This window comes from Semicossyphus pulcher, unplaced genomic scaffold, assembly GCF_022749685.1.
Source record: "Semicossyphus pulcher isolate SPU_LCO1_2020_fin unplaced genomic scaffold, fSemPul1.0.p SCAF_1, whole genome shotgun sequence".
In the NCBI taxonomy this organism is placed as follows: Eukaryota; Metazoa; Chordata; class Actinopteri; order Labriformes; family Labridae; genus Semicossyphus; species Semicossyphus pulcher.
Window position 1 is genome coordinate 38,411,010 of NW_027211603.1, and position 26,387 is coordinate 38,437,396.

General features: G+C 42.7%; 1 protein-coding gene across 1 annotated transcript in view; it reads right to left on the reverse strand.

The window, feature by feature from the left end:
- Nucleotides 1–5,429: 5,429 nt before the first annotated feature.
- Nucleotides 5,430–26,387, reverse strand: part of LOC138585329 (anoctamin-9-like) — a 32,503-nt gene continuing 11,545 nt past the window's right edge. Inside the window, exons 5-24 of the mRNA XM_069657625.1 lie at nucleotides 24,901–24,950; nucleotides 22,916–22,974; nucleotides 22,410–22,489; nucleotides 17,695–17,829; nucleotides 16,510–16,603; nucleotides 15,839–15,899; nucleotides 15,635–15,717; nucleotides 14,288–14,392; nucleotides 14,041–14,205; nucleotides 10,868–10,904; nucleotides 10,588–10,699; nucleotides 8,662–8,716; nucleotides 8,422–8,519; nucleotides 8,138–8,334; nucleotides 7,773–7,925; nucleotides 7,137–7,281; nucleotides 6,937–7,059; nucleotides 6,755–6,848; nucleotides 6,525–6,637; nucleotides 5,430–6,409 (exon numbers count right to left, since the gene is read on the reverse strand). Of these exons, the coding sequence (XP_069513726.1) occupies nucleotides 6,376–6,409; nucleotides 6,525–6,637; nucleotides 6,755–6,848; nucleotides 6,937–7,059; nucleotides 7,137–7,281; nucleotides 7,773–7,925; nucleotides 8,138–8,334; nucleotides 8,422–8,519; nucleotides 8,662–8,716; nucleotides 10,588–10,699; nucleotides 10,868–10,904; nucleotides 14,041–14,205; nucleotides 14,288–14,392; nucleotides 15,635–15,717; nucleotides 15,839–15,899; nucleotides 16,510–16,603; nucleotides 17,695–17,829; nucleotides 22,410–22,489; nucleotides 22,916–22,974; nucleotides 24,901–24,950 (1,993 nt within the window). The 3' untranslated portion in view covers nucleotides 5,430–6,375. The remainder of the gene's footprint in view (nucleotides 6,410–6,524; nucleotides 6,638–6,754; nucleotides 6,849–6,936; nucleotides 7,060–7,136; nucleotides 7,282–7,772; nucleotides 7,926–8,137; nucleotides 8,335–8,421; nucleotides 8,520–8,661; nucleotides 8,717–10,587; nucleotides 10,700–10,867; nucleotides 10,905–14,040; nucleotides 14,206–14,287; nucleotides 14,393–15,634; nucleotides 15,718–15,838; nucleotides 15,900–16,509; nucleotides 16,604–17,694; nucleotides 17,830–22,409; nucleotides 22,490–22,915; nucleotides 22,975–24,900; nucleotides 24,951–26,387) is intronic.

The following is a 26,387-nucleotide window of genomic DNA, read 5'->3' on the forward strand; positions in this document are numbered from 1 at the left end:
CCAGTATTTAAAGTTATTATTTGGGCTCATCTTTAATTTCAAACAGACTGGGGCATGATCTGAGATGGTGATTGTTTCTATATTACATTGAATAGCTCTAAAGGAGTCTGCCCCAGACATCAGGAACATATCTAACCTTGAGTGGGTGCCGTGAACATGTGAGAAAAAAGTGTCTTTTTCCTTGGGATGAAGGTGGCGCCAGACATCTACCAAGCCTAACTCCTGCATCAGTGTAGATAGAGCAAGAGACTTTTTAGATTTAGAACCTAAGTCTGCAGGGAGTTTATCAAAAGATGCCCTCAAAACACAGTTAAAATCTCCCCCTATCAGGAGAATTCCCTCTGCTCTATCTGCAATCAATGATGCAATATTTTTGAAGAAATTTGGGCTATCCTCGTCTGGAGCATATAAATTAAGCAGAGTTATTTTAATGCCCCCCACACTCCCAATTACCACCAAATATCGCCCCTCTTTATCAACGAAGCTTCTCTCATGACAAAAATAAATAGATTTATCGAAGAGAATTGCGACTCCCCTCTTTCTCCCATTTTGATATGAGGAGCTGTATTGTTGGTCTACCCATTCTCTCCTTAGCTTCACATGCTCCTTTTCTGAAAGGTGTGTTTCCTGGAGCATCGCTATGGCACAGTTAAGCTTTTTTAACTGGTTCAGCACCTTTTTTCTCTTAATAGGACTACCCAAGCCTTTAACGTTATAAGTAACACAAATAAAATTATCCATCTCGTTGTATTATGTACACATCTATTTTAACGCTGTATTGTTTCACACTTAGATCACAAAAACCTCATTCATTACAGGTTATAGAGTAATGGCCCATTTCCAGTCTCAGGACAAAAAGAACATTTACAATTGAAAGGATAACAAACGAACAGAACAGTGTTGGCTTCCACATACCAGACTGTATCCTCAAACCTGAGTAACCCAGTCCCCGATGTATGCTGGGCGGAGGTTGGTGACCGATCCTCCGTGGGGAAAAAAAACGGTGCGTGTTGTGTCGCTGTAGTCCGGTCTCAGAGCGGTCCGTTGCGGCTTAGCCGCGGATAGGTGATCCTCCACTCGCTTTTCTTTACGTCGCGTGCAAGGTTGAAACACTTTATTCTTCTTCTCCTAACCTGTTTTGTCAGAACAATCATATGAACTCGGCGAAGAAACACTTCACTCCTTTGTGCTGAAGAAGGTTTTAATCTCTGCGTGAGTAAATCCTGATCTCGCTCCCGCAGTGCTCCATCCGTCCCGGGACAGCTCCGTTTCCAGTCGCTCCCTCTCATCCACCCTCACCTGCACACCCATCTTTTTCAGTGCTGGGAGAGCGTACGACATTGTCGGGTAGGTTTTCTCGCCATCCTCAAGGAACACTCTCAGCTGTGCAGGGAAGATACACTTCGCTCTGATATTCTTCATTTTTAGCTGCTTTACCGCGTCTCGCACAAGCATTCTCTTCTTCTGCAGCTCGGGAGAGAAGTCGTGATCAAAGTAGATTTGCCCTTCGCTGTACATTACTCTTCTCTGCTCCCAGGCTTTTCGAAGTATGGTTTCTTTGACAGAGTAATCCAAAAACTTGACAATCAGAGAGCGCGGGGCAGTATTGGGATTCTTCGGCTTGGCGGTGAGGGCTCTGTGTGCTCTCTCGATGCCGATGTTGAGCTCGGGGGGAAGTTGCAAGACAGATTTAAGCAGCTCTTGTACAAAAAGCTTAACATCCCTTCCCTCGCTCCCCTCCGGCACACGATAAACACGATAAGTTATTTTGCCGAAGTCTGTTCTGCATGTCCTCGCACCGCACAGATAGGTGTATTTCTCTGTGCAACAAGTACCGAATGGCCTGCTCATGGCGCTTGGCGGTGTCCTCATTAGCGCTAATACGGCCCTCCGCCTCCGTGGTTCTATTTTTCAGTTTTGTCACATCTCCTCTCAGTCCCTTAAAAGAAGTTTCTAGTCTTGTTAAAGAGAGTTGGGTTTGCGTGTGTCCCTCTTGGTTGTCTTTCCTCAGTTTCTCGAGCTCTGCTAGTATTTTTGACTCCGAGTCATGCATGCTAACATCTGTAGCCGCAGGTCCACAGGAGGCTTGCTTCAGAGTTAACTGTTTCAAATTGTCGCCCTTGTCTTTAGCTTGATCCTGTTTGTGCGGTCCCTTACCTCTCAGGGATGATGCCATATTGTTTTAGGGAAAATTTGCCGAGTATTTTGTTAGTCAAGTTAGGAAATAATGAAATATGGACGGAGCATATACTTTAGGCTGCCACCTGTAACATGGCGTCACCGGAAGTCCAAAATCTCATTAACTCTTTTAATGCTACTTTTTCACCTTTAGAATTTTGGAGAAACGATGGTCTTTTCATGACTTTGTATGACCTCTTGCTCCACAATTCTACAAAGCGTATTAATGGGATGGTTTGTTACATTAGGACAAAACAAGCTCTTATGTTTAAAAGGAGCAGTGTTAGGGTCTGGACTTTTCTTGTGTTGTTTCTGGTTTTTTCTTTCCTCTTACCCCTCCTCATTGTGTTACCTTTTTTCCACAGTGTGTGTGGCAGGAGGTGTGGCTGACTCACTCTCGTGTGGAGCTGCAGCAGAGGCACACCTGTTCTCAATCTTCCAGTGATCACCGACTCCATAAAAGGCTGGTCAAGACTCCACTCTGCCAGATAATTCCGTCTTGTTCGGTAGTGCTAATGCGTGTACTTTTTGCCTCTAGCGTTCTTTAGTGTTTTTGCTAGTCTGTGTTTTCTCCCTGCTACCTGTAGCTTTAGCCTTTGGCCTAGTAATTGCTTTAGCTAACAGCTTTTTCTTTGGTGTTTTTTTAGTGTGTGTGCCCTGCAGCCTCGTCAGCCACCACCACCTGGCTCATTTTGGTTTAGCCCTTTATGGACTTTTTACTTTTTTGTTGAATAATTTTGCCTGTACTATTAATTAAACACCTTTAAATTGCTTTCTGTGTCTGTCTCCGGGTACTGTGGTCCTAACACTAGACCAGCCTTAACAAGTAGGCCCATATAATGTAGTATTAGCAGTAAGGTCAGTGTGGCTTCTAAAAAAATATCTCAGTTTGAGTTGCCTGAAACATTTAAACAGATATATGCCAACAACATTTGTACCCTCATTTGGTACAAAAGAAAGTCCTTTAGACCAGTGGTTCTCAAAGTGGGCCTGGGACCACAGCCTGGGGGTCTGCGGACCACAGCCTGGGGGTCTGCGAAATATAATAAAATCATTAAAAACTGCATGTCTACATGTGAGGACCATTTGCGCCAATGAAACAAGCATATTGTGTCCATTACTCAATTAATAAAAAGTGCAGATGTCATTCGGTAACGATCAATCGTTTTGATCGCTACGTCATTAATAAAGTCCCTCGTGCACACCCGGCTCACGTGCTGTGAGAACTGAATTGCAAGAGAAAATGATGCAGACAGTCAACACAGCAGACAGAGAGACAGACAGAAAGAGGGGGCGGGGCCAGCAGCTGTGCAGCGAGCAGAGGTGCAGGTGTGTTGGGGGACTGAAGCAAAGTGATCAGATTAAAGTAGTTTGTGAATTAAAACTTAATTAAGGTGAAGCAGAGAGAACAATTAAACTGTGGAAGGAAAATAAGCATCTAGAAAGAGAGTCATCCAGACTGAGTAAGTCTACATGTGATGTGCTGCTCACAGAAATCATTGATATATGTGATGATTGCCATGTGATGCTTTCAGCATATTGTTGAGCGTGCAGAACCTTTGAGGTTCTTCTGTAGAATATTCTGGACAGTATTTGTCTTTGTTTTGGAATGTTATAATAATAATACATTTGCATAAAGGAAGCATATTTGTCCATTGCCATGTTGATAAGAGGATTAAAAACTTTAAAAATATCTCTTTAAGGAACATGTACAACAGGTAAAAAATGTGCGATTGATTTGCGATTAATTGCCAGTTAACTATGGACAACCATGCGATTAATCGTGATGAAATATTCTAATCGATTGACAGCCCTGTTACAGATATAATGTAAAGTTGGCCGTCTTGTTGAAATGTGACCTGGCTGAATTGTTAGAAACGCTCAACTTAACTAGCCTGCTAAAATGATCCTAAATCATATCAAACGTAATATGGAAATAACATTTCTTACATGTTTTTGTGAAGCCAATGCCTTGCCTTTCCCATGACGTGCTGTGTTCCCTCCAAAAAACCCAGCTCTCGTGTAATGTTGTTGTGTTTTTCGTGGGCAGAACAGTTACTGTAAGTGGATTTACAGTAGACTCACACTACTGTTATAATCTACTTGTAATTATCTACTTGGATGAACCTGATGTCGGCTTGCCTAATTTAATGAATCTACTAGAATCCTATGGTCAGTACTCAGAACCTGTGTTTTTAATTTTATATCCTGTCCCTGAACTACTCTCCCTCTCAAGAAATCAAACATGAACAATTTCAGGTGGGATTCAAAACGTATTAGATATATGTAACATATGTATACGTCCTCTCCTCTCAGAGAGAGGCTGGGGGGACCACCACCCACACCCAGAAAATATTCTGCAGATGTGGAAGCCCCAGGCTCAGCATCCAGAGTGATGGGACATCCTGAAGAGTGTGAGAAGGTGGAAAGAAAGGGCTCAGGGAGAAATCCTCTTTTTCCTCTTAGGCTCATTTAAGTAAATGTTTCTTCCCCCTTTTAGCATTCAGGGCTAACCTCTAGCTCCATCCAGGACCAACAATTGTTTGTGTTTAATGTTTAATGTAATGTTTATTTAGTTGTTAAGGTTTTATGTTCTCCTGGTCGCAGCCCAGCCTTCTCAGAAGGTCTGTGACAACCACATAAGGGTCATCACGACTGCAGGACCTGCAGGACCTGTACGACAAGGAGCGCCCTGATGCAGGACCTGTACGACAAGGAGGGCCCTGATGCAGGACCTGTACAATGAGGAGGGCCCTGATGGAGGACCTGTACAATGAGGAGGGCCCTGATGCAGGACCTGTACGACAAGGAGGGCCCTGATGCAGGACCTGTACAATGAGGAGGGCCCTGATGGAGGACCTGTACAATGAGGAGGGCCCTGACGGAGGGCCCTGATGGAGGACCTGTACAATGAGGAGGGCCCTGATGGAGGACCTGTACAATGAGGAGGGCCCTGATGGAGGGCCCTGATGCAGGACCTGTACAATGAGGAGGGCCCTGACAGAGGACCTGTACAATGAGGAGGGCCCTGATGCAGGACCTGTACAATGAGGAGGGCCCTGATGGAGGGCCTGTACAATGAGGAGGGCCCTGACGGAGGGCCCTGATGGAGGACCTGTACAATGAGGAGGGCCCTGATGCAGGACCTGTACGATGAGAATAAACTGGGATCTTTGGCCGAGCTTTATTGCTGAAACAGGATTTTAGAGGAACATCAAAAACTACAGACCTTCAAACATTCCTGCATCATTTTCTTTATTTGTTTGTCAAATGTCAGATTGTATTTATTGTGTCCATTATTAAAATAAAATATGATTACATGTATCTTATAAAGGTAAAGCCTTGTACACAAACATGCTTGCTTAGCTCATGTTGTACAACAGGAGAGGCAGTCAGGCTGGCTGTGTGGAAACACATCTCCAGGTCAGAGAGAACATCCCGTCTAATACTGTTCACCATGCACAGGTACGTTCATATGTATTAACCATTTACATTGTCCAACATGAGAACAGGCTGACTCCATCCTGAAAACATTCTTCACCAGTAATGACACAGTAATAACTTTCTATAGACAGAGTAATGATAGTACTATAACACTAATTACACAGTAAAAACACAGTTAAAAACACATGGCAGCTTACTGGACACACTTATTTACAGTCTTTATGAACATGTGACAGACTATATAGTAAAAAAGCTATATACTGAATATAGTGTGACATAGCTTTAACTTCATGTCTTTTGCTTGTTGTTAGTCCTAAAACCAGTTCTTAGACTGGTTAGCACCCTCAGCTGTTGGGACTGATGTGGAGCAGTAAACTGGTTGAATGATGGCAAACTGGGAGGCGTGTTTAAATTCACTTATCATAACTGCACATTTAACAGGATGTGTGTATATACGTTACCATCTATAGCTGGGTAATAAACTGTTCTTTTAATGAGGTCACTCAGTGAACCTGCTTCTTCAAATAAAAATAACTTACAAACAACATTTACTGACAGAAACATATTCTGCTGGTGTGGAATGATGGTTGAGTGTTAGCATGTCAGCAGGAGTAAAGAAATTAGACACGTGAAGCTCAAACAGCAGTTCAGTCGATTTAGAAACCAGCCTCGAGATCAAACAGTAAATATAAATGAGAAAACCATCTTTCCCTTTGACTCTCCAACCAGCTGGACTCACGAGCAGGTCAGAGGTCAGACGTCTGTGGATCTGCTGCGTTTCCTTTCACTGGAATGAAAATAAAAACACATAGTGAGGAAACAGTGTAGAAACACAATTCTTTTATATTGTTTTTTAAACTAGCATTTTTAATTATTATATACATTTGTCCTGCGGTACTCACCGTAGCTCGTCTTTGAGTCGAGCCAGTTTGTCGTGCAGCCGATCATTCTTCACATGAATGGGATTGTTTGGGACAAACCAGGCAGCTATGAACTTACACACCACCACAACGTGCTGCAAAACGCACACAAGACAAACACTGTCAGACCCAAACCAGAGACTGTGTAACTTTAGTTTATATAGACGATAACATTTCGATGACACTGGCAGAGCCAAAGCCAGAGTACAAACCTCAAACAAGATGACAAAGGCAAAGCGCACAGCCAGGACCAACCAGAACTGAGAGGTCAGAGTGTAGTCTTCACCACTCCTGTAGTCTCTATAGCTGTAGGCACAAAGAGAGACAGACAGGTTGTCCTGTGCATCACTTCCTCCATCGCCCCCTCTGTTGTGTGAAAGGAAGCTCTTCTCACCTGCACTGTGTCACATTGTAGTTATGTTCTGTTACCATCTGCTCTGGGAGGAAGTCCTTCCCGACAGCAGGGTGAGACAAAAACGCGTTGGACAGAGTGTCATTAATGTAGCCCTGCATGCAGCTGCAACAAGCACAAACAACATGAGACACACACCTGACCTGGGATCAGCTGTCTCTACCAGCTGAAACATGACTCACTGTGTGTGCGTGGTCCCATTAGCACAGGGGCCGTAACGGTAGCGATAGACGAGGCGAGGGATAAAGTCCGAAGACACGCCGATGACCAGACCGTTAGCAATCACTGCTAACACGCCGATGACCTCCAACACCTTTGTCCACACACCTGCAGTGAGAGGTCATGAACCGTTACACAAACACCTGGGGACAGAAGACACTCTCACCTTTTACACCTTCATGGTCAAAGAATTTTCATTTAAAAACAACAATGTAACTTACTCATATTGTAGAAAACAATCGCTGCTAGCTTTGTATTTTCTGATGGTAATTTAATTATGTTAGATTATGAAATTGTCTTTCTTAATACTTGACAGTGGTGGAAAAAATGTCTTTGTTCAGACACAGTTAAAAGTTCTGAACAGAAGTGCTTTATATGACCATGTGCTTTTAGCACTGAAGGACACAACTTTAGATTTGCATATTCTAATGATTTCAAGTTTCTCTCTCATCCAATCACTGACGAGGAAACAAAATAGTACAAACTGTATGTAATTTTACATTTTGGAGTGCTCTTACATGGACCAGTTCGTTAGCGAGTTTGGGTATCTCAGTTTGCTCAGACTGTTCTACTGCTCTGCATAGAAACCTTACACTCACCAATGTCATTGGTCTTCCTAGGAACCAGCCGCCGTTCCAGGCGGACCATCTTGATGGCGTCCAGGCGGATCTCGAAGATGTTGTTGATGAGAGCCAGCAAGGGGGCGAGGGGGAATGCTGCCACAAATATGGTGGTGAAGCTGAACTGGACCACTAGAGGGGACAGTCGTAAAGAACATGAAAATGTCACTCTGTTTAGTACTGAAAAAGTGTTGAGATGAGTGAGAGAAGTTTACGTAACTGTTATGATGGAACAAACAGGAACTAAGCATCAGCAGGCACTGTGTGTTTGAGGATACAATCCACACTAAAACTAGTGAGTGTGATCTCCAGGTGTGAGGGTCTGGGGCAGCCTGTGGACTTACCCATCTCCAGGAACTCGTTGAACAGGCTGAAGGCGTCCGTGTTGGCCAGGTGGTAGTTACGCAGCCAGTCCCGGAGTTTGCAGATGTCACATGGTTCAACCTGTCCATGCTCATCTCTGCAGGCCTTCCTGTAACAGTGACCACACTTCCTCTGCAGCTTCTTCGCAGTGTTTCTGCTCAGGCAGCTCTTCAACCAGCTGGAAACACAACATGTTCACATGAGTGAGACAGTGATGTCACTATGAAGTGCTGCCTCACAGGAGGTGTGCTATGAAAACACTCACGGCACGGTGAACTCAAAGATGTTGTTGAGGGTCTGTTTGAGCAGCATGATAACAGCCATCTGGATGAAGAGGTCTGTCAGACAACCACTGGGATGGCACTACCACACACACACACACACACACACACACACACACACACACACACACACACACACACACACACACACACACACACAGGTAAGGGGAAGAGCTGTGCTGTCGACATGCTGGACGAATGAGTTCATCATGTGAGAGAATCACCTCCTCCAGTCTCCATCCAGCGATGCGCACGTAGTCTCCTGGGTGGCCGTTGATTCTGTGACAGGAACACATCAGCATATTAAGCTTCAGACTTTAGGGGCTGGTTGCTGACACACCAGTTCAAGGTGGGGGTGGGGGTTGCTCTAAGTGCAACTTTGACCATCAGCTGTAAATCGTTTATACATGGCCCAAAGAGTTACAGACACTCAGTTATGTTAAAGACAGACAGACATATTAGAGACAGGCAGTTACAGACAGACAGACAGACAGACAGACAGACAGTTATGTTACAGACAGGCAGACAGACAGACAGAAAATTAAAGAGACAGTTAAAGACAGTTACAGTCCCCTCCAAAACTATTGGAACAGCGAGGCCCATTCCTTTATTTTTTGTGCACTGAAAACATTTAGATTTGACATCAAAAGATGAACATGAGACAAGAGATCAGCATTTCAGCTTTTATTTCCAGGTATTTACATCTAGATCTGTTAAACAACTTAGAAGATAGCACCTTTTGTTTGAACCCACCAATTGTTCAAGTGAGCAAAATTATTGGAACATGTGACTAACAAGTGTTTTTCGTTGCTCAGGTGTGTCCTATCACACTGATAATTCAAACAAACTGAATGTCTACTCTCAGTGTCAGCTTTGGGTCTTGCCTGTGCAGACTACATTTACAGTTCAAAAGATGTAACCAATATGAAGCCCAGAGAGCTGTCTATGGAAGAAAAGCAAGCAATTTTGAAGCTGAGAGAAAATGGAAAATCAGTCAAAGCCATTGCACAAACATTGGCCATAGCCAGTACAACCATCTGGAATGTCCTGAAGGAGAAAGAATCCACTGGTTTACTGAGCAACAGACGTTAAACCGGTAGACCAAGGGAAACATCAGCAGCTGATGACAGAAGCTTTGTGAGAGCTGTAAAGAAAAACCCTAAAATAACTGTCAGTGACATCACCAATAACCTCCAGAGGGCAGGAGTAAAAGTATCACAAGCCACCATGCATAAACAAAAGTACAGAGGCTACACCAGAAGATGCAAACCACTCATTAGCAACAAGAATAGGAAGGCCAGATTGGAATTTGCCAAAAAGTACAGAGACAAGGCTCAAAACTTCTGGGGCAAAGTTTTATGGACTGATGGGACAAAGATGAACCTTTACCAAAGTGATGGAAAGGCTGCTGTGTGGAGACAGAAAGGATCTGCCCCTGATCCCAAACACACAAGCTCATCTGTAAAACACGGTGGAGGTCATGTCATGGCTTGGGCTTGCATGGCTTCTTCTGGGACGAGCTCATTGATCTTCATTGATGATGTAACACATGATGGCAGCAGCAAAATGAACTCAGAAGTCTACAGAAACATTTTGTCTGCCAATTTAAAGAGAGATGCAACCAAACTGATCAGGAGATCCTTCATCATGTAGCAAGACAACGACCCAAAACACACTGCCCAAACAACCAAGGAGTTCATCAGGGCAAAGAATGGGAAGGTTTTAGACTGGCCAAGTCAATCTCCAGACTTAAACTCTATTGAACATGCATTTTACCTGCTAAAGGAGAAACCCCCCAAAACAAACAACAACTGAAAGAGGCTGCGGGGAAAGCCTGGAAAACCATCACAAAAGAAGAATGCAAAAGTTTAGTGATGTCAGTGGGTCACACGCTTGATGCAGTCATTGCAAGCAAATGGATTTGCAACTAAATATTAATTATCATTTATTTCTATTTGAAGTCTGTTCCTATACTTTGAAATGCTGATCTCTTGTCTCATATTCATCTTTTGATGTCAAATCTAAATGTTTTCAGTGTACAGCAAAAATAAAGGAATGGGCCTCGCTGTTCCAATAGTTTTGGAGGGGACTGTATGTTACAGGCAGACAGTTAACAGACAGACAGACAGACAGACAGACAGAAGCAGTACCTGCCCAGGAAGAAGGCCACATAAAAGAGTGAGGAGAACAGAGTGAAGAACTGGAAGGTGAACATCTTGACTGTGAAGCTCCTCTCTGTGGCAGCGAACGAGTTTGTCTTCTCTGAACACATGCACGCACACGCACACGCACGCGCACACACACACACACACACACACACACAACACACAAGTGTTTGAGACTTATCATGATGGATCAATAGATTCTATATCTCTACATATGTATACTTCTGAACAACATAGTAAATAAAGCCTGGTACTGTGTTCTCACCGATTTCACAGAGCTTGAGAGAGACCCATCTGTTCACCTGCAGGAGGTGTTGAAGGAGACAGACACACAGAAAGGACACGTTTAGTTTCTACATTTTTGGCAGGTAGATTTTCATGATGAATAAGTGTGTTTCTTCACAGTTATGAATGTATGAGCTGCTCTTGACCAGCTTTGTGTCCCTCAGGGTCTGATGATGTTCCTGCCAGCTTGAACAGGATGGACAGAGCTATGTGAGAGTATTCATATTTACAGGTTTGTGAGGACATCATGATGATCATCGTGAGATGTGCTTCCACAAACTGAGAGCTGATGATTGACATGTGACCTTGTTTTGTTTCTGCCTCCAACTGCAAGTCTGTTCTGAAAATGTTAGTATTAAGGAGACAAAACTTCCCATTTAGGTGAGCTATATAGACTTTATTTAAACATATTCTTTTTATCTTGATAAGTGTATGTTTACTTTTTTGTACATGTATATTTTTTTTACTATTCACTTTTATATTCTCTTCACTATAATATACATTTACTTTTTAAACCTACAGACAAAATATTCTGTTGTTTTTATTTCTTCCCTTCCTTCTGCGTGTGTTTTCATGTGTACTTGTTTGTCTTTATGTGTACTTGTTTGTGTTCATGTGTACTTGTTTGTTTTAACGTGTACTTGTTTGTCTTCATGTGTACTCATTTGTCTTCATGTGTACTCGTTTCTTTTAATATGTACTTGTTTGTTTTAATGTGTACTTGTCTTCATGTGTACTTGTTTGTCTTCATGTGTACTTGTTTGTTTTAACGTGTACTTGTTTATCTTCATGTGTACTCATGTCTTCTAATGTGTACTTGTTTGTTTTAATGTGTACTTGTCTTCATGTGCACTGGTTTGTTTTCATGCTTACTTGTCTTCATGTGTACTTGTTTGTTTTAATGTGTACTTGTCTTCATATGTACTTGTTTGGTTTCATGTGTACTTGTTTGTCTTCGTGTGTACTCGTTTCTTTTAATGTGTACTTGTTTGTCTTCGTGTGTACTTGTTTGTTTTAATGTGTACTTGTCTTCATATGTACTTGTTTGTGTTCATGTGTACTTGTTTGTCTTCATGTGTACTTGTTTGTCTTCATGTGTACTTGTTTGGTTTCATGTGTACTTGTTTGGTTTCATGTGTACTTGTTTGTCTTCATGTGTACTTGTTTGTTTTAATGTGTACTTGTCTTCATATGTACTTGTTTGTTTTCATGTGTACTGGTCTTCATATGTACTTGTTTGTCTTCATGTGTACTTGTTTGTTTTAATGTGTACTTGTCTTCATATGTACTTGTTTGTTTTCATGTGTACTTGTTTGTCTTCATGTGTACTTGTTTGTTTTAATGTGTACTTGTCTTCATATGTACTTGTTTGTTTTCATATGTACTTGTTTGTCTTCATGTGTACTTGTTTGTCTTCATGTGTACTTGTTTGTTTTAATGTGTACTTGTCTTCATATGTACTTGTTTGTTTTCATGTGTACTGGTCTTGGTGTGTACTTGTTTGTTTTCACGAGTACTTGTCTTCATGTGCACTTATTTGTTTTCATGAGTACTTGTATTCATGTGTACTTGTTTGTTTCCATATGTAGTTGTTTGTCTTCATGTGCACTCGTTTGTATTCATGTGTACTTGTCTTCATGTGTACTTGTTTTTTTCATGTTTACTTGTTATTTTTCACGAGTACTTGTCTTTATGTGTACTTGTTTGTCTCCATGTGCACTTATTTGTTTTCATGTGTACTTGTTTGTTTTTATATGTACTTGTTTGTTTTCATGTGTACTTGTCTTCATGTGCATTTGTTTGTTTTCATGTGTACTTGTTTGTTTTTATATGTACTTGTTTGTTTTCATGTGTACTTGTCTTCATGTGCACTTATTTGTTTTCATGCTTACTTGTCTTCATGTGCACTGGTTTGTTTTCATGCTTACTTGTCTTCATGTGCACTGGTTTGTTTTCATGCTTACTTGTCTTCATGTGCACTGGTTTGTTTTCATGTGCACTTGTCTTCATGTGCACTTGTTTGTTTTCATGCTTACTTGTCTTCATGTGCACTGGTTTGTTTTCATGCTTACTTGTCTTCATGTGCACTGGTTTGTTTTCATGCTTACTTGTCTTCATGTGCACTGGTTTGTTTTCATGTTTACTTGTCTTCATGTGCACTGGTTTGTTTTCATGCTTACTTGTCTTCATGTGCACTGGTTTGTTTTCATGTTTACTTGTCTTCATGTGCACTGGTTTGTTTTCATGTGTACTTGTCTTCATTTGCACTGGTTTGTTTTCATGCTTACTTGTCTTCATGTGCACTGGTTTGTTTTCATGTTTACTTGTCTTCATGTGCACTGGTTTGTTTTCATGCTTACTTGTCTTCGTGTGCACTGGTTTGTTTTCATGTGTACTTGTCTTCATGTGCACTGGCTTGTTTGTCTTCATGTTTACTTGTCTTCATGTGCACTGGTTTGTTTTCATGTGTACTTGTCTTCATTTGCACTGGTTTGTTTTCATGCTTACTTGTCTTCATGTGCACTGGTTTGTTTTCATGTGTACTTGTCTTCATGTGCACTTGTTTGTCTTCATGTTTACTTGTCTTCATGTGCACTTGTTTGTTTTCATGCGTACTTGTCTTCATGTGCACTGGTTTGTTTTCATGCTTACTTGTCTTCATGTGCACTGGTTTGTTTTCATGCTTACTTGTCTTCATGTGCACTGGTTTGTTTTCATGCTTACTTGTCTTCATGTGCACTGGTTTGTTTTCATGTGTACTTGTCTTCATGTGCACTGGTTTGTTTTCATGCTTACTTGTCTTCATGTGCACTGGTTTGTTTTCATGCGTACTTGTCTTCATGTGCACTGGTTTGTTTTCATGCTTACTTGTCTTCATGTGCACTGGTTTGTTTTCATGCTTACTTGTCTTCATTTGCACTGGTTTGTTTTCATGTTTACTTGTCTTCATGTGCACTGGTTTGTTTTCATATGTACTTGAGTTTTCACCCGCGATCTCGTTTTCACAGCAGCAGGCGAGCCGCGTGGAGGCTCGTCTTTACGACCCAATCCTGAGTGGTTCTGAATGACACCGGCCCCGGCAGTAAGGCTAACCACTAACTAACAGCTGAGAGTGTGTGAATGCAGCATGAGGATCAGGTTTCAGGTACGTACCCGGGTCATGATCTGAATGGTGACGTAGTGCAGCACAGCTCCCAGCATCACAGCCACAGTGTTAGCGTGGTCGCTGATAAACTCCCAGCTGCCCTCAGACAACAGCGGGGCGGCCACCACCCGGAATACCACCAGGGCGTGAGCCAGGCCGATGATCAGCATCAGCTGGGACACAAACACACACAGAGACAGGCTGTGAAGCCTTTATTAAAGCGTGTGCGTGTAGGTGTGTAGGTGTGTGTCTTACCATGAGTGTCACCAGAGTGAGCACCAAGGTGCTGCGCAGGTAAGAGTGTCTGAACTGTTTGGATTTACAGTTTGGATCAGTGACAATATCCATAATCAGTTCCTCCTGTCAAAACACACACACGCACACGCACACACACACACACACACACACAGTTATAATAGTATTGAATTTTTCATTATTTTTCTGATTTCAGTGTCGGTTTGGTTTTTAAAGCTGGTTTCTTCGTTTGCTTGTCTGATGGGCTACCTGTCCAAATGGGATAGAAAAAGTATTGTGTAATAAAAACTGAAAGCATTATCCCAATCCTAAACATGTCTTAAAACACAGATGCATGCTGCCATCTGCTGTTGTAAAAATATACAATATGAGATATTTTGAGTTATTTTGTAAACATACAGTTTCAGTTATTCATCGTTTTCTCAAAAAGCCTCGGTCATATTTTCATTTTTGTCCAGTTAATGAAAATGATTGACTACGGAGCCCCTGAAGTCCAAAAAGGTGAACTTATTCTCTTGTTCGTTCAAGATAATAAGTTGTTTGTGTAGCAGCTGTGTACTCTCTCTTGCGTTGCGGGATGAATGAGGCATTAACATTCACTTTTGGCTCCATCACTCTGTTAACACTAATCGGAAACATCAGGCCTCTCACAGCCTCCTTTGTAGTAATAAAATGTACAAACACAGAATGAAATGATTTAGCGAGCTGTGGGCAAGTGAGCTCCACCACAGAGAATAATGCTGAAACTACGATTTAGCAAAGCATCAACACGGCGAGCTGACATTACCCTACAGCAAATCAATACGATCACAACAGTGTTTGATACTGAATTCAGAGATTCTCTGGGTAAAGAAGACTTAACCCAGAAAACTAACTCATTTCAACGTCTGTTAGCAGAGCTTATTACATATTAACACAACATGGGGCACATCACTCATGTCTGCAGCCTGTTAGTGAAAATGTGATTAACACGGGGTGACGTGTGCTGCACTTCTTCATACTAACTGGATATGACGTGCATATTGTTCACTATTTTTGCTGTGGGATATAATAATATCTTTACTGCATATGAATTAGATCTGGTTTAACCTCATGTTTAACTGAATGTTGTACAATATGAACTACTTATAGTTTTGGTCTCAAGTTCATGGTGCAGAATCAATGATGACTTATTTTAAAGTTCCTGTTCACCCAATAAAAAAACTGTTCTTTTGAATTTTCAAGAACAGGTTTTAAAGTTTGTTGGTATCTGCTTGTTAATATATTGTAGAGATGCTGTCACTGAGGAGCGACGTAACACTAAGCAGGATGTAGACTGAGAAGAGCTGCAGAATGATGTGTGTGTACCTCCTCCTCACACCAGTCGTAGACCTTCCATTCACACACATGCCGGGCTCTGTGTCTCTTCCACAGCTCCAGGAACAGAGTGGCTGAAACACACACAGACCCGCACCAGGAGATGAGACAGCAGAGACTCACAGTACATGATTACACATCTGATCAGCTACATTAGACACCGTTACATCGTGTGAGATGGGGTCACACACTCACCCCAGATAGCCATGAACATAGCAAAAGCCACAGTTCCCTCGTTGTCGAACAGATGGCTGACCTGTGAGGAAACAAACGTAGTGGTGAAGTGGTGACTGACACCTTCATCAGTCAGACACAAGGACTTTTATGTGCTAGCTGCTAACGCTCTTGTTGCTCACTCACTGAGAAGTACTTGTTGTGCTAGGTTTAATAAGCTTCCCCTCGTCTAACATCAGCAGCTCTCAGTTTTTACTTCAGCTTTACATTTCTCCACATGCTGTAAGAGTAAACCTCCTGTCCTCAGTGAGTTCATGTTAAACTCTGCTCCAGTGTTTAAAGGAAAGTGAGCATCCATAAAGCATGAAGCTGCTCAGTGAGGGTCACAGTGTGACGCTAAAAGAATAAAACAACCTGCTGAAACATGAAGATTAAATGTAGACCCTGTGATGTGATTTGTTTGCTAATAACGGGATCACATTCACTGAAAAGCCGCCTCGCGTAACTCCACGTCTGCCTCAATCATCCCGCTGACATCATACAGGCTATTCGGCTGCAGGGTGGCCCGCATGTTTACAGGCATGTGACACACAGGCCCAATCCCAGTCTCCACCCTAAAGCCTGAGCACCGAACCCTCACAGACTGTAATACAGGTCACATGTATAAAGAGTCATAGTTGAGATGAGCTCACCTTAGCGTAGGTGCATGTGTCTGACAGCTGCCACACTGTACACCTCTTATCACAGCGAGGACACATGATGACGCCGGACTGACACACTTCCTTACTGAGCACACACACACACACACACACACACACACACACACACACATACACACACAGATTACAGGGTCAGTGATGTTGTGTCAGTGTTTCATTCTTCTGCTTAAACATGACAAACAGGAACAGCTCAGTGCATCGGTCTGTATTTATGTAGTGGCACTTTGATGAAGAGCCGGTCTAAAAAGTATCCTATGTAATATTTACAGAGACGTATCCATCCCTCTGTGAGTGAGCGTGGCCACAGCTCTGGTACAGTGAAGCCTGGTGTGGAGGGATCACAGTTAGCTCGTCTCTGGGCTCTGTGAGGCCATGCTTGATCTCACTCCCTGATTATCCATCATATATAACAGTTCTTCTGAGATATACAGCACTCTCTATTTGTCGAGAGAAGGTTTTCTCCACCTCACTGTGTCATTGGGGGGGTGGATGTTTGTGTGTGTGTGTGTGTGTGAGAGAGAGAGAGACCAGTGCTAAGTCATCTCCAAAATCAAGGACCTCATGAGCTTTGACAAACATTATAAAGTCATGTTGACATCACACATCCGTGCCTCACTCCTGGCGTGACTTTAAATTGTGGCTGCTGTTTTGGCTACTACTTGGCATTGGGTTGTTCTGAGTACCGGTTCTGGTCCCTCAAAGCTTAAATAGGAATGACCTGTAAGTATTCAATCATTCTTTTACTGTAGTCACAGCAGACAGTTTTTGGAGTGGCTGCTGCGGTACCAAGCTTGCACTATAATCAATGAAACTAGCTTCCTCTGGCATGAGAGTGGTGTACATGTAGCACACAGTTCTGCTCTACAGGTGTAAAAACAGGTAAGTAGAAACAGGAAATCCTTCTTAGGTAACTTCATGAAAACACCCTCTGACCCATCAGCTGGTGCCTTCCTGCCCTGCCACATAGTTTCTTCCATCAAACTGTTAGTGACCCCTCATTGTTTGCACAGCTCCCCTCAGTCTTTAGCCTGCGGTTGGTCTTATCCTAAACCTCTCAGATACAGTCAGAGACGTTTCTGATAACAAGATGTTCTTTCTTCTGTATTTTCTGTTGCAAATATAAACAGTTACAAATGGACTTAAAGTAATGAGACTCACATGAGAGGGTTGGTGTTGAAGAAGGCGAGTCCATACAGAAACACAACAACACCCAGTGCAGCAGCTGGAACCAGCAGCCTGGTGTACCAGCCCAGCCACAGGTAGTATAGTGCCACCTTCTCTCCGAAGTAGGTCCTGCAGGAGCACACACACAGGCACACATGATGTAACACACTAACACATCACAACACCTTGACTTATTAATGAGGTCAGTTTCTTTCTTCTTCCTTTCACATGACATCAAAGTGCATGTTTCCCAGCTGATGTGGGTCAGAACTAAACTTGATGATCACCACACTCATGTTTACACATTAAAGGAATTTTTTTAATAGCTGTCAATTTACTTACTAAGGGCTGATATAACAGAACAAGGACAAAAGGGAAGCTGAAAAATACATTGTACAAAGCCTGTTATGTTGGAGCGGACCTGCTAAAGCTCGTTCGAGCTCAAGCCTTTAGTTCATGCTGGGGCGACTCATCAGTGTCATAGATCATTAAATATAGAAATACAGACATTTGAATTATGTGTGTTGGCATGTAGCAATGTCTGGGTCCTGTTGAAATATGGGTAGAAGAAGAAAATGGACGAGCTAACCCTAAAAGTGTCTGCAGTGTACCGACTGACAACAGAAAAGTGTCACTGGACCACGAAAGAACAGACTGTTTATTCACAATGAACATCGGGGATGTCATCTGAACGTGTAGGTCAATAAACCTAAAGAGTGCGGTCTGCACCTGCTCTGTTTGTAAAGTGGATAACTTTGCTTGTGATTTGGGGCTTTATAAATAAAAACTGATTGATTTCATGATTCTGTGTGCAGGTTTCAGACTTTGGTTTAAATCAGACTGCAGGAATAAGACACTGATGAGAGACGTGTTCAAACGAACCACAGCCACCTCCAAGAGCTGTTTGTCACAGCCATGTTGAAGTTCAACCGTGAGAATATGTTGGTGAGCGGTCCAATCAGCAGTCAGGATGCAGTAACTGACTTCCTGTTTTTAAAACTCCTACATGAAACTCCACGACACATTACATGCCACTGTAAAACCTGTTGCATCTGTGTGGAGCAGAGGTCTTGAAAACACTCCACTTTAGGGGTTTTCAAAGTGTGGGAAAGTGAGCCTCCCCTGAAATGTTCATTAACTTATTGTTGCTGCTGGATCACACGACTGTATTCTCCAGTGTGTGCGATGGACAGTGGACAGTGCAAAAATATCTGTGGGCGATTGTCAGCGCCACAGGTTATGTTTGAAGATTATAATAAATGTACCTCTTAGTTCCATGTGTGTGAGTGTGTGTCTGTTTCTGTATTATAGAGAGCATGCGTCAGAATGAGCACACATGATGAAGAGCTTGGCATCGGTCTCGGGCTGGTGGCGGGGCTCGCTTTTTGTTCATCTATGGTGCAGTTGCTTATTACGTCCTCCAGATCATTACGCAGCACCTGTTTGCCTGATCACACCTCATTTAAGACCAAAAAATGACTGCCAATGCAAAAATCAGTCAATGCAGGAAACCGATATGTGCCCTCTCTCTCTATAGTTATAAATATCGATCCATTTTGCCCCACACATTGCAGAAGTAAGCTAACCAGATGTTTACAGTTCTATTACTGGTTTATTTTTTCTCATGCTGTGCCTCCCCTGAAATCCTCTGGCGCCCCCCAGAGGAGGCGTGCCTCACACTTATAAGACCGTTATTCTACTACATGTAAACCGCTATGCCCACATCCTTAATCATAAGACAGACACTTACAGACAGACAGTTATAGACAGACAGTGAGACAGACAGTTGGACACAGTTACAGACAGAACGTTACAGTCAGATGGTTACAGACAGTTGCAACAGTTAGAGACACACAGACAGTTACTGACAGTTACAGACAGACAGACAGACAGACAGACAGTTACAGACAAGACAGACCAATACAGTCAGACAGTTACAGACAGTTACAAACAGTTAGAGACACCACAGACATTTACAGACAGTTACAGACAGACAGACAGTTACAGACAGGCAGACAGTTACAGACAGTTACAGACGGTTACAGACAGACAGACAGTTACAGATAGTTACAGACAGACAGTTACAGACAGTAACAGATAGTTACAGACAGACAGTAACAGATAGTTACAGACAGACAGTTACAGATAGTTACAGATAGTTACAGACAGACAGAAACAGACAGACAGTAACAGACAGACATTTACAGATAGTTACAGACAGATAGTTACAGACAGACAGTTACAGACAGTAACAGATAGTTACAGACAGACAGTTACAGATAGCTACAGACAGACAGTTACAGACAGTAACAGATAGTTACAGACAGACAGTTACAGACAGTAACAGATAGTTACAGACAGACAGTTACAGATAGTTACAGACAGACAGTTACAGACAGACAGTAACAGATAGTTACAGACAGTAACAGATAGTTACAGACAGACAGTTACAGATAGCTACAGACAGACAGTTACAGACAGACAGTTACAGATAGTTACAGACAGACATTTACAGACAGACAGTTACAGACAGACATTTACAGACAGACAGTTACAGACAGACAGTTACAGATAGTTACAGACAGACAGTAACAGACAGTAACAGACAGACAGTTACAGATAGTTACAGACAGACTGTTACAGACAGTAACAGACAGACAGTTACAGACAGTAACAGACAGACAGTTACAGATAGTTACAGACAGACAGTTACAGACAGTAACAGACAGACATTTAGAGATAGTTACAGACAGACTGTTACAGACAGTAACAGACAGACAGTTACAGACAGTAACAGACAGACAGTTACAGATAGTTACAGACAGACAGTTACAGACAGTAACAGACAGACATTTAGAGATAGTTACAGACAGATAGTTACAGACAGACAGTTACAGACAGTAACAGATAGTTACAGACAGACAGTTACAGATAGCTACAGACAGACAGTTACAGACAGTAACAGATAGTTACAGACAGACAGTTACAGACAGTAACAGATAGTTACAGACAGACAGTTACAGACAGTAACAGATAGTTACAGACAGACAGTTACAGATAGTTACAGACAGACAGTTACAGACAGACAGTAACAGATAGTTACAGACAGTAACAGATAGTTACAGACAGACAGTTACAGATAGCTACAGACAGACAGTTACAGACAGACAGTTACAGATAGTTACAGACAGACATTTACAGACAGACAGTTACAGATAGTTACAGACAGACATTTACAGACAGACAGTTACAGACAGACATTTACAGACAGACAGTTACAGACAGACAGTTACAGATAGTTACAGACAGACAGTAACAGACAGTAACAGACAGACAGTTACAGATAGTTACAGACAGACTGTTACAGACAGTAACAGACAGACAGTTACAGACAGTAACAGACAGACAGTTACAGATAGTTACAGACAGACAGTTACAGACAGTAACAGACAGACATTTAGAGATAGTTACAGACAGACTGTTACAGACAGTAACAGACAGACAGTTACAGACAGTAACAGACAGACAGTTACAGATAGTTACAGACAGACAGTTACAGACAGTAACAGACAGACATTTAGAGATAGTTACAGACAGATAGTTACAGACAGACAGTTACAGACAGTAACAGATAGTTACAGACAGACAGTTACAGATAGCTACAGACAGACAGTTACAGACAGTAACAGATAGTTACAGACAGACAGTTACAGACAGTAACAGATAGTTACAGACAGACAGTTACAGATAGTTACAGACAGACAGTTACAGACAGACAGTAACAGATAGTTACAGACAGTAACAGATAGTTACAGACAGACAGTTACAGATAGCTACAGACAGACAGTTACAGACAGACAGTTACAGATAGTTACAGACAGACATTTACAGACAGACAGTTACAGACAGACATTTACAGACAGACAGTTACAGACAGACAGTTACAGATAGTTACAGACAGACAGTAACAGACAGTAACAGACAGACAGTTACAGATAGTTACAGACAGACTGTTACAGACAGTAACAGACAGACAGTTACAGACAGTAACAGACAGACAGTTACAGATAGTTACAGACAGACAGTTACAGACAGTAACAGACAGACATTTAGAGATAGTTACAGACAGACTGTTACAGACAGTAACAGACAGACAGTTACAGACAGTAACAGACAGACAGTTACAGATAGTTACAGACAGACAGTTACAGACAGTAACAGACAGACATTTAGAGATAGTTACAGACAGACAATTACAGACAGTAACAGACAGACAGTTACAGACAGTAACAGACAGACATTTACAGATAGTTACAGACAGACAATTACAGACAGTAACAGACAGACATTTACAGACAGACAGTTACAGATAGTTACAGACAGACAGTTACAGACAGTAACAGACAGACATTTAGAGATAGTTACAGACAGACAGTTACAGACAGTAACAGACAGACAGTTACAGATAGTTACAGACACACAGTTACAGATAGTTACAGACAGACAGTAACAGACAGACAGTTACAGATAGTTACAGACAGTAACAGACAGACAGACAGGTACAGACAGTAACAGACAGACAGACAGTTACAGATAGTTACAGACAGACAGTTACAGACAGTAACAGACAGACAGACAGTTACAGACAGAAAAAAAGACAAACAGTTAGAGAGTGAGACAGTCAGACAAACATTGAGACAGAGACTGACTTGACTTCGTTGACTGGCTGTCCTACAAACAGACCGGACCATCGAGCCCACTTCTCCTGCAGATATTTCTGCTTCTTTCTCTAAGAATCATGGGAAAAATGAGCACACAGAGGTCAGGTGTCTGAACAAGGTTCACCTCACAGCATCGTATTAAGACTGCATTTTAACCATTCTCTGATACATTCAGTTTCTCTGTGCAGAGGTGGTACAACGTGTGCTGAGAAGAGCCCAGACCATCTATCAAGGCTGATGTGGGCCTTTTCGAAATAAGTCTTTTCAAAGATATTTTCTTTATCAGCTGTTGCAAAATAATGTTTATTCATTCAACATGTCTTTGTATGAGATCATGTTTACTGTGTATGATGAGCATGTTTTTTCAGAATAAATAATAAGTGGTGAGTTCTGTCTCTGCAGCTGTCACTCAGGTTAATGTATCAGACTGGAGTGTGTATTGGCAGATAATATTCAAGGATTGTGCAGAGACTCCAAGACAGAGACTGACTCACCTCATGGAGGCAGAACATGGTTTCAAACACATCATTCACGAACAGTTCCTCCAGGTTCTCTGATAGATAAAATATACCTGCATGAGACGCTGCTGTTTGACCAATATCACAACATGTTTATGTCTGTTTTATTAATAATCAATGATCAGAGGAAGCAGAAATATAATCAACTTCAGGGACAGACGTGTGTTCATCTAAATCATACATTTGATTCTATGTACTCACACACAGGAGTACATCTCAATACAGAGAGTAGACAGGACTGTTAACATATATATACTGCTCAAAAAAAATCAAGAGAACACTTAATCGTCACAGTATGACACCAAGTCAGTTAAACTTCAGGGATATCAATCCGTCCATTTAAGAAGCACAAGTGATTGTGAATCAATGTCACCTGCTATGGTGCAATTTAAAGAGACAACAGGTGCAATGGAGAGGAAAAAGCAAGACAACCCCCAAAAAGGGAATGGTTTTGCATGTGGTGGCCACAGACAGTTGCTCTCTGATACCTCCTGACTGATTCTTCTTTAGTTTTGTGTTCTGCTCGTGTCCTTGTCACTACTGGTAGCATGAGGCGGTACCTGCAGCCCAATCAGGTTGCACAGGTAGTCCAGCTCCTCCAGGATGGCACATCCATACGTGCAGTCGCAAGACGGTTTGCTGTGTCTCCCAGCACAGTCTCAAGAGCATGGAGGAGGTACCAGGAGACCGGAGGAGAGCTGGACAGGGCCGTAGAAGGGCATCAACCCAGCAGCAGGAGCGATATTTGCTACTTTGTGTGAGGAGGAACAGGAGGAGCACTGCCAGAGCCCTACAAGATGACCTCCAGCAGGCTACTGGCTTGCATGTTTCTGACCAAACTGTCAGGGCGGCATGAAGGCCCGACGTCCTCTAATGGGACCTGTGCTCACAGCCCAGCACCGTGCAGCTCCATTAGCATTCGCCAGAGAACACCAGAATTGGCAGGTCGGCCATTGGCGCCCCGTTCTCTTCTCAGATGAGAGCAGGTTCACACTGAGCACATGTGACAGACGTGAAAGAGTCTGGAGATGCTGTGGTGAACGTTATGCTGCCTGTAACATCATCCAGCATGACCGGTTTGGCGGTGGGTCAGTGATGGTCTGGGGAGGCATTTCCTTGGAGGGCCGCACAGACCTCCATGTCATAGCCAATGGTACCCTGCCTGCTGTTAGGTACCGGGATGACATCCTCCAAGCAATTGTTAAACCTCATGGTGGTGCAGTGGGCCCTGGGTTCCTCCTGGTGCAGGACAATGCCCGGCCTTGTGTGGCCACAGTGTGTAGGCAGTTCCTGGATGACGAAGGCATTGATGCCATTGACTGGCCCTCTCATTCTCCTGACCTAAATCCAATTGAGCACCTATGGGACATTATGTATCGGTGCATCAGACACGGCCAAGTACCGCCACAGACTGTCCAGGAGCTCACTGATGCCCTGATCCAGGTCTGAGAGGAGATCCCCCAGGGCACCATCTGCCGACTCATCAGGAGCATGCCCAGACGTTGTCAGGAGTGCATACGGGCATGTGGGGGCCATACACACTACTGAGTCACATCAGGAGTTGCCATGGTGACATTCACGCAAGTTGGATCAGCCTGTGACTTCATTTTTTTACTCTGATTTTGGGTGTGATTTTGAATCCAACCCTCAATGGGCTGATGATTTTGGTTTCCACTCACCGTTGTTACATCATTTTGTTCTCAACAAATTCAACAATGTACATCAGTGAAGATTTTCAACTTGAATTATACATTCATCAAGATCTGATATTTGATTTAAGTGTTCCCTTAATTTTTTTGAGCAGTGTATATATATACCGCATATGTATAAAGTATAGATATATGTGTGTAAAGCAGCAAAGTTTGACAACAAGAATACGCAGTCTAAATGTACATTGAATCATTCTGTAACTTATACACAACAAATACAAAAAGTGCATTAGACTGTATGAAAGGACTCACCTCCTGTGTTGATGAAGGTCTGATGGAGAATGAAATGAACGATTCGGATCCTGGAGAAGAAACAAAGAGTTTCACCAAGAGAAGTAAGAGAGAGGCTTTTTATGACCGTATACACATGTATGTAAACAGACTTTAATCTGTCTCTGAAACTTACAGCCTGCTCCCCCCACAGTCTGAGAACTAACTGTGGACTTTACATCTGTACTATATTCAGTGAGATACAAACATTAAAGATACAGCTTAATGGACCGCTGTGTTGGTCTGCATGTGTGCAACAACCACATCGCCAAAGTGAAAATCTGGGGTGTGGATCAACATTTCTCTGACAGGAGCCAGTGATCATGTGTGTGTGTAACATCTGTTGACTCCTCAAGTTGGAAGTGCAGTCAATATTAATGCTGTCAGTTATCAGCTGTGTTCCTGTTGCGAATGTCACCTGTGTGGAGGTGTTTCATGGTGTGTGGAGGTGTTTTGTGGTGTGTGGAGGCGTGTGGAGGTGTTTCATGGTGTGTGGAGGTGTTTCGTGGTTTGTGGAGGAGTGTGGAGGTGTTTCATGGTGTGTGGAGGTGTTTCGTGGTTTGTGGAGGAGTGTGGAGGTGTTTCATGGTGTGTGGAGGTGTTTCATGATGTGTGGAGGTGTTTCGTGGTATGTGGAGGTGTTTCATGGTGTGTGGAGGTGTTTTGTGGTATGTGGAGGTGTTTCATGGTGTGTGGAGGTGTTTCGTGGTTTGTGGAGGTGTTTGATGGTGTTTCATGGTGTGTGGAGGTGTTTCGTGGTTTGTGGAGGTGTTTGGTGGTGTTTCATGATGTGTGGAGGTGTTTCGTGGTGTGTGGAGGTGTTTGGTGGTGTTTCATGGTGTGTGGAGGTGTTTCGTGGTTTGTGGAGGTGTGTGGAGGTGTTTCATGGTGTGTGGAGGTGTTTCGTGGTTTGTGGAGGTGTTTGGTGGTGTTTCATGATGTGTGGAGGTGTTTCGTGATGTGTGGAGGTGTTTCATGATGTGTGGAGGTGTTTCATGATGTGTGGAGGTGTTTCGTGATGTGTGGAGGTGTTTCATGATGTGTGGAGGTGTTTCATGATGTGTGGAGGTGTTTCATGATGTGTGGAGGTGTTTCATGATGTGTGGAGGTGTTTCGTGGTGTGTGGAGGTGTTTCATGATGTGTGGAGGTGTTTCGTGGTGTGTGGAGGTGTTTCATGATGTGTGGAGGTGTTTCATGATGTGTGGAGGTGTTTCGTGATGTGTGGAGGTGTTTCATGATGTGTGGAGGTGTTTCATGATGTGTGGAGGTGTTTCATGATGTGTGGAGGTGTTTCGTGATGTGTGGAGGTGTTTCATGATGTGTGGAGGTGTTTCATGATGTGTGGAGGTGTTTCATGATGTGTGGAGGTGTTTCGTGGTGTGTGGAGGTGTTTCATGATGTGTGGAGGTGTTTCGTGGTGTGTGGAGGTGTTTCATGATGTGTGGAGGTGTTTCGTGGTGTGTGGAGG